A 12,660-nucleotide genomic window follows, 5' to 3' on the forward strand; every position below is an offset into this window, starting at 1 on the left:
TTTCCCATCTCTTACGATCCTGCTTGGCACATACTCATCTAACGCATATTGTACCATGGTTTTGAACTTTGTCCACTGATCCTCAACACTGCCTGTACTTGAGACAAAACTTTTGTGTTGAGCCACCAAGTACTCTGAAATCTGCTTTTTGTCACTTTTGCTAAACAGAAAAATCTTCCTACCTTTTTTAATATTTCTATTTACGGCTGAAATCATCGATGCAGTAACCGCTTTATGATCGCTGATTCCCTGTTCTGCATTAACTGATTCAAATAGTTCGGGTCTGTTTGTCACCAGAAGTTCTAATATGTTATCGCCACGAGTCGGTTTTCTGTTTAACTGCTCAAGGTAGTTTTCAGATAAAGCACTTAAAAATATTTCACTAGATTCTTTGTCCCTGCCACCCGTTATGAACGTTTGAGTCTCCCAGTCTATATCCGGCAAATTAAAATCTCCACCCAGAACTATAACATGGTGGGGAAATCTACTCGAAATATTTTCCAAATTATTCTTCAGCTGCTGAGCCACAACAGCTGCTGAGCCCGGGGGCCTATAGAGCCTGCTTTAACCGTGACCTTCACCCAAATCATTTCACAATTCGAATCTCCGTCAATTTCCTTCGATATTCAAGCCTTCTTTCATACTTGCATTCTCATGTTGTTTCCTTTAGTCAAAGCAAACAATATAAGCTGGAGATTGACCAGAAAAGATCTGTTGAGTTCTATTTCTTTCTTAAACCCATCAGCCCAGTTTTGGGTGCTGTAAATCTCCTCCTAGCCAGCAGAAAGTAAATATTGTAAAATTGAGTCACCTTTCTGTTTTCTCTTTTGGTTAGGAATTTTCTGATCTCTTGCTGTAATGTAATTGAAATGGTAACCACAATGTACATGTTTCTTGGTAAGCTGGCAGATATATGCTTCATTCTTTACTTCTGGAGCATTCACCACAGATTTAAATGTAACATAGTAAAGAGATGTCTTCTTCCTGAAAATTCTTAAACTCATATCTCTCAAACTAAGCTACTCTTTCTCTTACTGAAATACAATATTCTTCATAGACAGCCCTTGAAAATTTTGATAGAAGTCTTCTATGACATTGAGAAAAGACTAAAAACAGTCTTCTTACAAAAAATTAATGATTGTATCATAAAGAGAATAAATTGAAAACTGACTTGTTAAGTGCCAAATATAATTAAAAATACATTTGAGTACTGCACTGTTAGCAACTTTCTCTTTTCACTCGAGTGTATGTCTTCATATGATCAGATTTCTCTTAAGGGGGAAAAACTATTTTTTCTGTCTTTCTGAATGATTCACAAAGCTTTGTTGGCAGGGTAATTTTACATCATTTGTAGCACTTGTAGCTTTCAGAACATTTATTTTTTTTTCTGAATATTTTCTGGGTGGGTCTTCACAAATCTATGGTTCATTGGCCAGATTAGTGCAGTTAAGATGCTGGTGACTCTATGAAAAATGGATGACAAAGCCGTGAAATGAAATCCATATTTTACAAAGAAAATGACACTGTCAGTTTTAGCCACTATTAATTTATAATCATTATTAATTTTGTTTTCAAGTTGCAAATATGAATGAAAGTGGACAAACTACAGATTCTCTTAGGTAGATGGACATTCATATTCTTATAGTGACGTCTGTCTTTGATATACCCCAGCTACTGTAATGAGAAAGATGAATGTTCATTTTGGGGCAGCAAAGCATAGGAGTGAAGACGATCTTGAGAAGTAGTTTAATGAAGTATGATGGGGAAGGAAGAAGAGATGTGTTCCAGAAAAGTAATATATTAACACTTTCTAGTTATTATATGTAGTAAATGCAATAAATGTATCCATACATTTTCAGATAATTCATTAGGTAAAAAAGTTAATAACTCTTGAAGTGTTTACATAACTTATTGTGGCAATATATGTTGTAGTCTGGGAAGATGATTATTTGATAAATAGAAGAGGCCCTGAGCAGCAAACATACCTGTACACAAAATGTGATTATGTAGCTAAACTTTCACACAAAGTTATTCACATCTACTATTGTACATGCCTATCAATTAGTTCAGCACCTCTTCTATTCGGTCAGTAGTGATTGATTGTCACATTCACATTCACAATTCACTGAGGAATGCAGTGTCATATTTGTGAACCTGCTCTTCACTACATGGTAGTGTAATGTACACAAGACATTTCATTAATGCTAGCCTTGGAACACAACTCAAGTTGTAATATACATTGCTATATTTGTGTCAAGTGTTGTTAAATTAATGTCAGCAAGTATATTCTTAGGTGTTATTGAGAAGCTAATTTTACTAATGATGTAATGAACTGCACATGCAGTTTTTGTATGGGTCAAGTTCTGAAAAAATGATGTGCTTCTAGGTCATGGCTGAGGGGAGCTATTGTCCTTGTCTTCTTGCTTGGACTTACCTGGACCTTTGGATTACTCTACTTGAATGAAGAGTCACTTGCAATGGCATATATATTCACAACACTGAACAGTTTTCAAGGAATGTTTATCTTCATTTTTCACTGCATTCAGAATGACAAGGTGAGAAATTTTATTTATTTGTTGTTAATGTTACGTCCAGATCACCAAATAATTGATATTTGATTTGAAAGATGTTTTAGATAGAAAAAAACAATTACAAGTAATTGTTGTAAGTGCTGTCACATAAATATGACCATGGGGAAAAACCTTCTTGTCCTAGATCCAATGCAATGTTTTATCTCTTGAACTATTTCTTACAAGCTCCCATTATTGAAATGGTGAAAACATTTTCAAAGAAGTCAATCTACAGACTGAAATTTCATAAAAAAAACTCAATCTTCAATGCAAAGATCTGAATTTGAGTTATAGTCTTAGCACATAATCATAAGCTGTCATGAGTATTTAGTTAAGAAATTACCCACCTTAGTGTATCAGTTTCATTCTTGAATACACATGATCCCTGAATTTTGGGCATAAAAAATCCTGTCAAAAGCTGACTGTTTTTGTCCCTGATTTTTATGCATGCAATTGAATGTGTAGAGAGTTGCAATCAGCAAAGAAACATGTCTCTAAAAGAATGTTACTGATATCTGTTGTAGCCAATCCTTACTTATTGCACCCATGAAATATATGCTCTTCTTCCTTGTTTGCTATAACTGCCTTGTTATAGGACTCAGTTTTCATAAATATCTTTCTTCATGCATGTAGCCTGTAAATCAACTGTTGGAATGCCAGTGATATTTATAAGTTTTGATAAACCACACATCTGTGGGTATTTGCCGTCTACATATTTAGACTGAGATTCACAGTACTATCAGATTCTGTATTAATTTATGTCTTATGTCAACATCTGAGTTTGGCTGAATGTTCAAGTTTCAGCTGTTATTTTATTTGTAATTTTCATACTTGTGTTTAATAGAAATTAATATGATTCACGACATATAGCTTACATATGCATTGTTACATATGGTCCACTAGTAATATTTTATGTTAAGCTGTTTTGTCTTGAGCAGAAAGGTAGTCTGTGGTGAAAGATCTTTCAGGTACAATGAGGTAAAAACTAGTTTTGATTGAATTGCAAAACGCTGCTGGAGAGAGATTCTGCCCTGTGTAAGACTCTGTTTTATAGTTTTGTTATTATCCAAATGTGTTTCAGCACTTAATGTGGTATTATCACTGGGATTTTTTGTTAATTTCGTTTCTCACATGACACTGTTACTTATAGATGCTGGGAACTTTATATCCACCACACATTCTCATAGTCTACCAATATAGACAAGTAGTAGAGTTATGTGGGAAAGAAAAAAATATTTCACTGAAGATAGCATATAAAGAGTTGAAACACATTTAGGTAATACCATAACTATAAAATGATATACTTCAGTGTAAATTTGTGCTTACTATGTTTATGTGTAGGTTAAGCTTCTGCCTAATTTCAAAAGAATGAACATCACAGTCACATCTCAAGATGTTTTTTTTCTTTTGAGTTGCCGTTAGTGTGTACAAAGAAGACAGAGGGATTATTTCCAGACTTAAAAAGTGGCAGACTTGAATATCTGCATTTAGCTAACTTTATCACTCTGATAATCTTTTTTCTGTATATTACAGAAGGTTCTGACAGAATGTAAATACTGTTGGAGTGAAGGGCACCATTCTCTGAATGGCAGAAACATTGAGTCTTCAATAGGCACACACAAAAGAGAAAGAAAACTTGCTGGCTTTTGGATTCCAGCATACACACCTTGCGCCACTGCCTTTTGCCAGCTGGACAAACAGTGCCAGGACTTCATTTTGGCAGGTGGACTGCGGGGGTGAGGGTTGTGTTGGGTGTGGTGTGTAGAGGGGAGAGATGTGGGAGACAGTAAGAGGGGATGTTATGGGTAGCTTGCAGCTTGGAGGGAGGCAGTAGGTTTGCTGGCTGTGTATTACTTTTGGCAGGGTGGCAGGTGCACGGCCTAGGTAAGTGATGAACAGATACTGGAGTCAGTGGGGAGTGGTGCATTGTGAAGGTTATATGAATATGGATTGAGATGGGTTGAGAGGACAGGGGGTGGGGTTCAAATGGGATAGTGATGCACAAAGTATGATTTTAAGCAAGTCAAAGTCACTTAGCTTCTCCTACTCAATTCTGACTCTCAACTCCAAGGTGCTGAACCCTGAGAACATGAAAAATCCTATGAGCAAGGAATATAAGAATTGTATCATGGAATCTACAGGCATCATATAGAACTGGAGCCCTTGGAAGTCTGATTGGAATAATGAGTACCTATAAGGTGGATATAATGGCATTGGGAGAGATAAGGTGGACTGGCTGGAATACCTCTCAGAAATAGCCATGTACTTTGTAAAACAGCAGCCACAACCGTAAATTTATATTTGGTATGGGATTTATAGTCAGTTCAAGCACTGAACGATTTGTGGGATTTAAAGCAACAAGTCCAAAGATATGTTGTATACAAATAATGGGGAAGTTCTTTATGTGCCATCCCATAAATGTACATGTCCTTACAGAGGAGAAGACAGCAGAAGAGAAGAATGCTAAGGTAGGGCAGGAGTGATTCTCTTCCTCTACCATTGGTAAACACAGCCTCCAGGAAGAGAGTAATAACAGTGGGCTCTGCCTGATGAATTTTGCAGAATCACTTAACTTGAATGTTTATAGCATTTGGTTACAGCATAAGAATATATGTAGTGTGACTTAGATGTCATCAGACAATAATACTAGCATCCAAATTCATCATATATTAATAGATGCCTGACATGGCTCTGATGTATTAGATTGCTGTAGTGTAAGAAGTGATAATATTTACTCTAATCATACCTCCCCCTACCAAGAGTAACAGGTAGAATTTCAGATGCACATAAAGTCAAAGGAGAAAGACAGAATAAGTGTAATATCTCAGAGCTTAAGGACCCAAAGAAGGCTGAACACCTAGATACTGATTTGGAGAACAGATTGACAGAAATCCTCCAGAATTTTACTCATAACATAAATGAGCAATGTCATAAAACGAGGACAGAAATACAGATTGCTGCAGGAGAAGTGGTTGGTATGGAACAACAGATGAGAAGAAATGAATGGTATGATGAAGAGTGAGAGGATGCAATAAGAACAAAAACAAATTGTACCAAAAGATGCAGACCTGAAGAACAAGAATGTTACTGGTTGACTATAGAGGGAAAGTGCCACGCAGAAAAGCAAATTCACAAAGCAGAGAAGAGAAGTTTTTTGAAAGGCAGATGCAGGCTATTGAATTACTAAATAGCACCAATGAAAGTAGGAAATTCCTTAGAAGCCTCAGAAGGGGAGGGGTTTCAACCAAAAACAACACAATGTAAAGGGGAAAATGGTGAACTAACTGCATCACTGGAGGGAATGTTTCATAATTTTCCAGTGTGCTTTAAGGAATTACTATAATCAGAAAATGTTAAGCATGGTGACTAACCAAAAACAAACAGGTAAAAGGAAAATTGGATGCCCTTGGTGCTAGAGATTAGCAAGCAATAAAGAAACTAGCTAAAATTAAGTGATCTGGCTGTGATATATCAGCTGAGTTTATGCCTGCATGCCCTGATCTTAGATATAAGGATGCAAAAAGTCATCCAAATGATTGGAAAACAGGAGTAATATGTGCTATATGTAAGAAAGGGAATATTCTGGAATTTACAAATCGAAGATGAATTACATTATTGAGCACCACATATAAATCTTCTCCTCACAACTTTGGACCTATGTAAAACCTTTCACAGCAAAAGCAACTGGGAGACATCAGGCACACTCTAGATCTGGCAAATCAGCTATTGACCTAATTTCAATCCTGAGACATATATAGGAAAAAACAAGAGAATAAAATATCAAAACTCATCACACATTTGTTCATTTTACAGCAGCATATATCACCATAAGATAAATAAGCTTATTGATGTTATGAAAGAACTCTGCATACAACAACAGTTGATATGGCTTGTAGGTCTACTTATGGAAGAAGTAGTGTGTAAAGTACGTATACAAGGAAATTTAATACCAACCTTTGAGGCTGACTGTGGACTGAGGAAAAAGGGTGTGCACTCTCATGTATGCTTTTTAGTACAGTGCTAGAGAAAATAATAAGATCGGCTCAAATTGATGTAACAGGCACAGTATTCAATAGAATGGTGTGGGTTCCGGCCTATGCAGGTGATGTGGTTAATGCTGCAAGAATAGAACTGACCTCTAAACAAACATACAGGACACTGGTGGCTGCAGCAATAGAAAATGACTGATGTGAATGTCAGTAAAACCAAATACATAAGAATAATATGACCAGAACTAAATATCACTGTAGAAATTGACAAGGTGTGAACAGAATCTGTTAGTGAATTTGTCTGTCTGGAAACACTGGTAACATCACAAAATTATGTGTTAACGAGGAAATAAAGTGATGTATCCATTTATCTAGTAAATGATGAACTGGTCCTACTACTGAAGTTCAGGACTCTGTCCAGGAAAACAGTGTCAACTACATAAAACTTTAGTATGTTTGGTATTAACATATGGCTCAGAAACCTGGATATTGACACAACAGTGTGAAGAGCAAATAGGATGTTTCAAATGGAAGGTGTTCTGCAAAGTCAATGGGATGACAAGTGAATGTGGAATACAGCGTAGACTAATTTTTGAACTGTATAGATTACATAAAGATCTCAAAATCATCAGATTTATTAAAATAAACTATGGGAAATGCATTGGCCATACCTTTCATGTGGAACATGAGAATTCAACAAAAATAATGTTGCTACAGAACCCATTCTGATGATGAAGCATGGAAAGACCTATGCTACTTGGATGACTTACAAGAAGATCTAAAAATTATTGGTGTCAGAGGATGGAGGTGCAAGATGCTGGACAGTGTTTAATGGAATGATGTCCTAGAGTAGACCAAGGTGCATCAAAAACTGTAGAGCGACAAAAAAGAAGAAGACAGGTCAGAAGAAGGAGAAACTGTTCCATAAAGAGCCGGCCGCGGTGACCGTGCGGTTCTAGGCGCTTCAATCCGGAACTGCGGGACTGCTACGGTCGCAGGTTCGAATCCTGCCTCGGGCATGGATGTGTGCAATGTCCTTAGGTTAGTTAGGTTGAAGTAGTTCTAAGATGTTAAGCCCCATTTTTTTTGTTGCATAAAGGGTGTGGGGACAGTGGGTTCATGAAATAAAGGCAGAAGGGCTACAGAATTGAAGGATGTGTTGCATCAGTAACGGCCATCTGCATAGTTCAAAAAACCTGGAGGTGGAGGGAAAGATCCAGATGGCTTGCGCCCCCCCTCCCCCCCCCCCCCCCCCCCAACATAAAGAATCAGATCAGCTATGAAAGAGCACCTCCCATGTTACCCATTATCACCCTGATCTGGAACGACTGAACCATATCCATCACCAGGGCTTTGACTTTTATTTATCATCATGCTGCGAAATGACAGATATCCTACCCAAGATATGTCCCACATGTCCTTAAGTGGTATTCTGTCACACATCCAACCTACATGAATTACCTATCTATGCCACAGGGATCATACCCCTGTGGAAGATTCTGGTGCAAGACCTGCCCAATACACCCAACCACAATTTCCTAATCCAGTTCTACCACAGGCTTATCCTACCCCTTGAGATGCAGGGCCACCTGTGAAAGCAGCCATGTCATATAAAAACTATGCTACAAACACTGCAAGACTTTTTATGGTGGTATGACTACCAATCAGCTATCGAATTGGATGAATGGCCACCACTAAACTGTTGCTGAGAACAGAGTTGATTACCTGGTGTCGTAGTATGCAGCTGAGCACATCACCCTCAACTTCAATGGCTGTTTCACAGTTGGGCCATTTGGATGTGCCTCTCCACCACCAGCTTTTCTAAACTGTGCAGATGGAAGTTATCCTTGCAACACATCCTTCATTCCCATAATCCTCCACCCAGCAGTTTCTGTTTGTCCTTCCTCTGTCTTGTCACCCCCACCAACTCACATCTCCATGTCACTTTCTTGAATAAAATGTAACAGCCCCTACCTTGTGAGACTGGTCTTCAATACTGATTACTGTAATTTTATCTCTAATTTCTAGCTTTACTTTTTCAGAGAGACATGTCTCATATTTCCCTTGCCATAGCGGCTCTTTTTTCCCATAAATGCACTTATGGTTTATAATGGTTACCTCCTTTTCATCACGTGGTTCTGAGCAATTAATGTCAGAAACAAAGCTGGTGAATATGAAGACTGATATTCCAGTTACCTAGCAAATTAAAATTATTGATAAGCTGTTCTCTTTCATTGAATTAAGCAATGAGCATTTCCAGTCACTGCCTAACACATCAGACATTGCCCTAATAACCCTACAAACAATACTCATTTTGCCATTACTTTTTCTCTTTTTAACTAATTGATTAACAGATTTATTCTCACTTTCATCTTCTGATGTTCAACACGTTTTAAAGATCCTAAGCGGAATACACAACTGTCACACTTAAAACTAAATACTATTACTGTAAGAAACAACAGATTAAGAAAGTCAACTGATTATGTTTGCAGTCACTACCTTACTGACCTAACAGGTCTAATGCAAACAGTGGAAGCAAAACTTTAAATTACCCCAGTCTATCTCTGCTAAGACTGACTTGCAATGTTCTTTCTCTTATAACTAAAAGTGTACCTTTTGTATCTCAGTGACTTAACATGTAATTTGAAAGTCACTTTAATGCCTTATAGTACTGTCAGCTGACTATCAGAATGTGCCATAAACTCATTTCCTAATTAAATGGACTTTTTTCCTGTGGGGTCTTCAGTTGTCATGAATCTGAGTCAAAATTTATCTATAGTAGAAACTGTATTCAAAATGATGACTCAGCAGCCTCGGATTAGAAGAAATTAAAGAAATTATATGCTCACTTGAAAACAATAAAGTATCTGGTGAGGTTGGTAGTAAGACAGAGTTTTGGAAAGCTCTTGTCGACAAACTTGTTTTTTATCATTGAGGACAAAATGCCTCAAATGTGAGTTATACAAAAAATTTTAGGCTTACTGATACATGTTCAGAAGGATATGAAATGGGAAATGCACTAAATAAGAAGCAGAATACACTTATGTATGAATCTGGTCAATGGTAGATGCAATAGTTGCTGTTTTTCCAAACTAGTTCAATTACAGCTGGGCTTTTGCTGAACGACTATAGTAAATTTATAACATTGTCTTTGAATGTCTTGGATTTTGAGAAATCAGTATTGGAGTCACAATGTGTGATTATATTTTTCTTGATAGAGTTAATTTCTTCCAAAAGTTCCTCCATGTGATTATAAAAAAACTTTTGTGTCTCCATCTGGTGACCTGTATAGGCAAACAATAACTGTATTTTGCCGTGGGAATTCAACCATAGACAGTTGTAAACTTTTTCACTAGACACATTACTATATTTTGCTACAATGTTGGATTCAGTATTTTCTCTAACATATATAAACCTGCTGCCATACCTCATTTTTCTGTAGATTGAATGGAAATCACTCTTAGCCACCAACATTTGTGTCTTTTCAGCTGCTTCTATGGCTTCTAGCTGTAAGTATTTTAGGTCAGTCAACTGAAATAAGTGTGTGTGGCCTGTCTTAGCACTTGGAGATTGGTTGTTTCATCTGGAAAAATAAGAAAAAAAGGGGGAAATATTTTGTAGGGACACAGTTACTTTTAATTTAAATTTCTTGTGTCAGTTCTACCACCAATGAACCTCCACTCTGAGAAGGAGCAGAACACTTTTCTTGTATTACATATTTACTATCCAAATGCACAAATTCTCAATGAAGAGTGTGCCACAAAGCTGGAAAAAGGCAAAACTCATTCCAGTTTATAAGAAGCTTGTGGGACTTAAGCATAGACCTATAGGCAGTGATGTTCTTTATGGAAACCACACAATGCTATGAAAGAACAACATGATTTATGCAACCATTGCTCTTTTTGTTCATGTGGTCCAGAAGACAGTAGATCGTGCAGCTCAGGATGCTCCTTTTCTTTCTTGATTTCCTGAAAGCCTTTGATGCATTTCTGTACTGTCACTTCATAAAACATTTCTGCCTGCATACTGATTACCTGAATAGATATGTACTTGGATTGAAGACTTCTGATTACATGAAACTTAGCTCAATTTCTTTGTTCACGAGATCCAGAAGGCAGTAGATAATGGAGCTGAGATTGATATTGAGTTTATTAACTTCCAGAAAACCTGTGATACAGTTTCACATGTTTATCTAATATGTGACTGCACTTACGACTTACTAATAAACAGAACTTAATGTCGAACTTAATGGGGAAACATTACCAGAAGCAAAACTAGCATCCTGTGTACCTCGGAGTGGTGTGATATGACTGCTGCTGTTCACAATGTGTATAAATATCCTGACAGATAACATCTGTAGCCTTATGAGGCAGTTCATAGACAGTGAATTTGTGTACAGGAAAATTACAGCTTTAGGAAGACGTTACAAAGTGCAGAGAGACGTGCAGACATAAATTTAATCTAATGTGCATAAATAGATGAAAAGATGCAATATCATTGGCCAACATGATTGGCTATCAGCTGCTGGTTTCAGTCACAACCATTAAATATACTGGAGTTTCTGTCTTTAATAATTTGGGGTGAAACAGTCACATAAATCTAATTGTTAAAAATAGGTCATCTACAAAATACTTGTCTGATCAGTACTTTATCGAGCGAGGTGCACAGTGGTTAGCACACTGGACTCGCATTCGGAAGGACGACGGTTCAGTCCCACGTCCGGCCATCCTGATTTAGGTTTTCCGTCATTTCCCCTAGATCACTCCAGGCAAATGCCGGGATGGTTCCTTTGAAAAGGCACGGCCGCCTTCCTTCCCCATCCTTCCCTAATCCGAGCTTGTGCTCCATCTCTAATGACCTCGTTGTCGACGGGACATTAAACACCAATATCCTCCTCCTCTGATCAGTACTTGAATAATGTTCATCAGACTGGGACCTTATGAAGTTGGATTAACATAAGATATTCAAAGTAGAGCAGCACTTCTGATAACTGGTTTGTTTAGTCGATGTGAGAGTATCATAGAAATGTCAATAACCTGCAAATGGGGGCACTTAAAAAAAAAGAGTGCGTCGAGGAGAGCCTTCCACACAGAAGTTCAAAAGCCCATGTTCCAAAAAGAATCTAAAAGTGTATTACTTCCACTAATGTATTTCCTTCCATAATATCTTGAGTAATGACCATATCACTTAAATGAGAGAGATTAAGGTTCATACAGAGTTGGTACTGACAGTCTTTTTTTCCCCATATACTATCCATGAACAAAGTGGGAAGAGGGTAAAATAACACTGGTGCAGTATGTACTCTCCACCAAATACTGTGCAGAGTACGCACATAGATGCAAAAATGCTTTTGTTCTGGCAGACATTCTATCTGTTGTATTAAGTATTTTATTTTCTCTTGATGTATTTGATCTTAGAAGTGTGTACTGTAGGTTACTGTGTGTAAAATACAACTTCAGCCATAAATGATTTTGGACTAGAAAAGTAGTAGTGACATTTTAAGTATTAAATTTTTTTAAAAATGAAATCTTGTATTTCCTCTGGCAGAAACATTAACCACACATTGTGTCCAAGACTAGACCATCCAGGTTAATAAAAAAAAGTTTAATTTTATTTTAAGTACAAAGTTACACACATTTTTGGAAGGAAAATTCTGTGCTTGTGCTTTGTGCACAGAAATTAAAGTGAAGGAGAAAGAGATACTTAATTGTATTATTGAGTCATTGTCTACTGGTGTGGTTCCAAAATATTTGATTGGAAGTTTTGACTGAATAAAGACACTATAACATAGTAGGCATAAACAAACGAAAACTTAGACCGCTTGAAGGGAGTGGAACAGAGCAGGAGATAAGGTTCCATCCTCCTCTCACAGAGCTGGCAGCCTATGACTGTGCATGTTTTGCTCTCGTGCAAAAGCAGAAATGACATAATGATCATGGGGACTGCCAATCCCTTCTGGCGGTCACATTCAAATCCTGTCATGTGCCAGGATTATTCTCACCACTCATTTAAAAATAAGAAAACAGCAAGCAATGCATAACACGAAGCAAAATGTAGTACACCAAGGATTTGGTAATGGGTAGAGTGCAATTGTTTGCAAA

The 12,660-nt window shown here is 37.3% G+C and overlaps 1 protein-coding gene across 5 annotated transcripts in view; it reads left to right on the forward strand.

Annotated features, from left to right (window-relative positions):
• LOC126297381 (latrophilin Cirl) overlaps positions 1–12,660 on the forward strand; it is a 715,307-nt gene that overhangs the window by 684,100 nt on the left and 18,547 nt on the right. For all 5 annotated transcript variants that reach the window (XM_049988106.1, XM_049988108.1, XM_049988105.1 and 2 more), the window contains one exon: positions 2,387–2,555. In XM_049988106.1, coding sequence (XP_049844063.1) covers positions 2,387–2,555 — 169 coding nt within the window. The remainder of the gene's footprint in view (positions 1–2,386; positions 2,556–12,660) is intronic.

This window comes from Schistocerca gregaria, chromosome X (genome assembly GCF_023897955.1).
Source record: "Schistocerca gregaria isolate iqSchGreg1 chromosome X, iqSchGreg1.2, whole genome shotgun sequence".
Classification (NCBI taxonomy): Eukaryota; Metazoa; Arthropoda; class Insecta; order Orthoptera; family Acrididae; genus Schistocerca; species Schistocerca gregaria.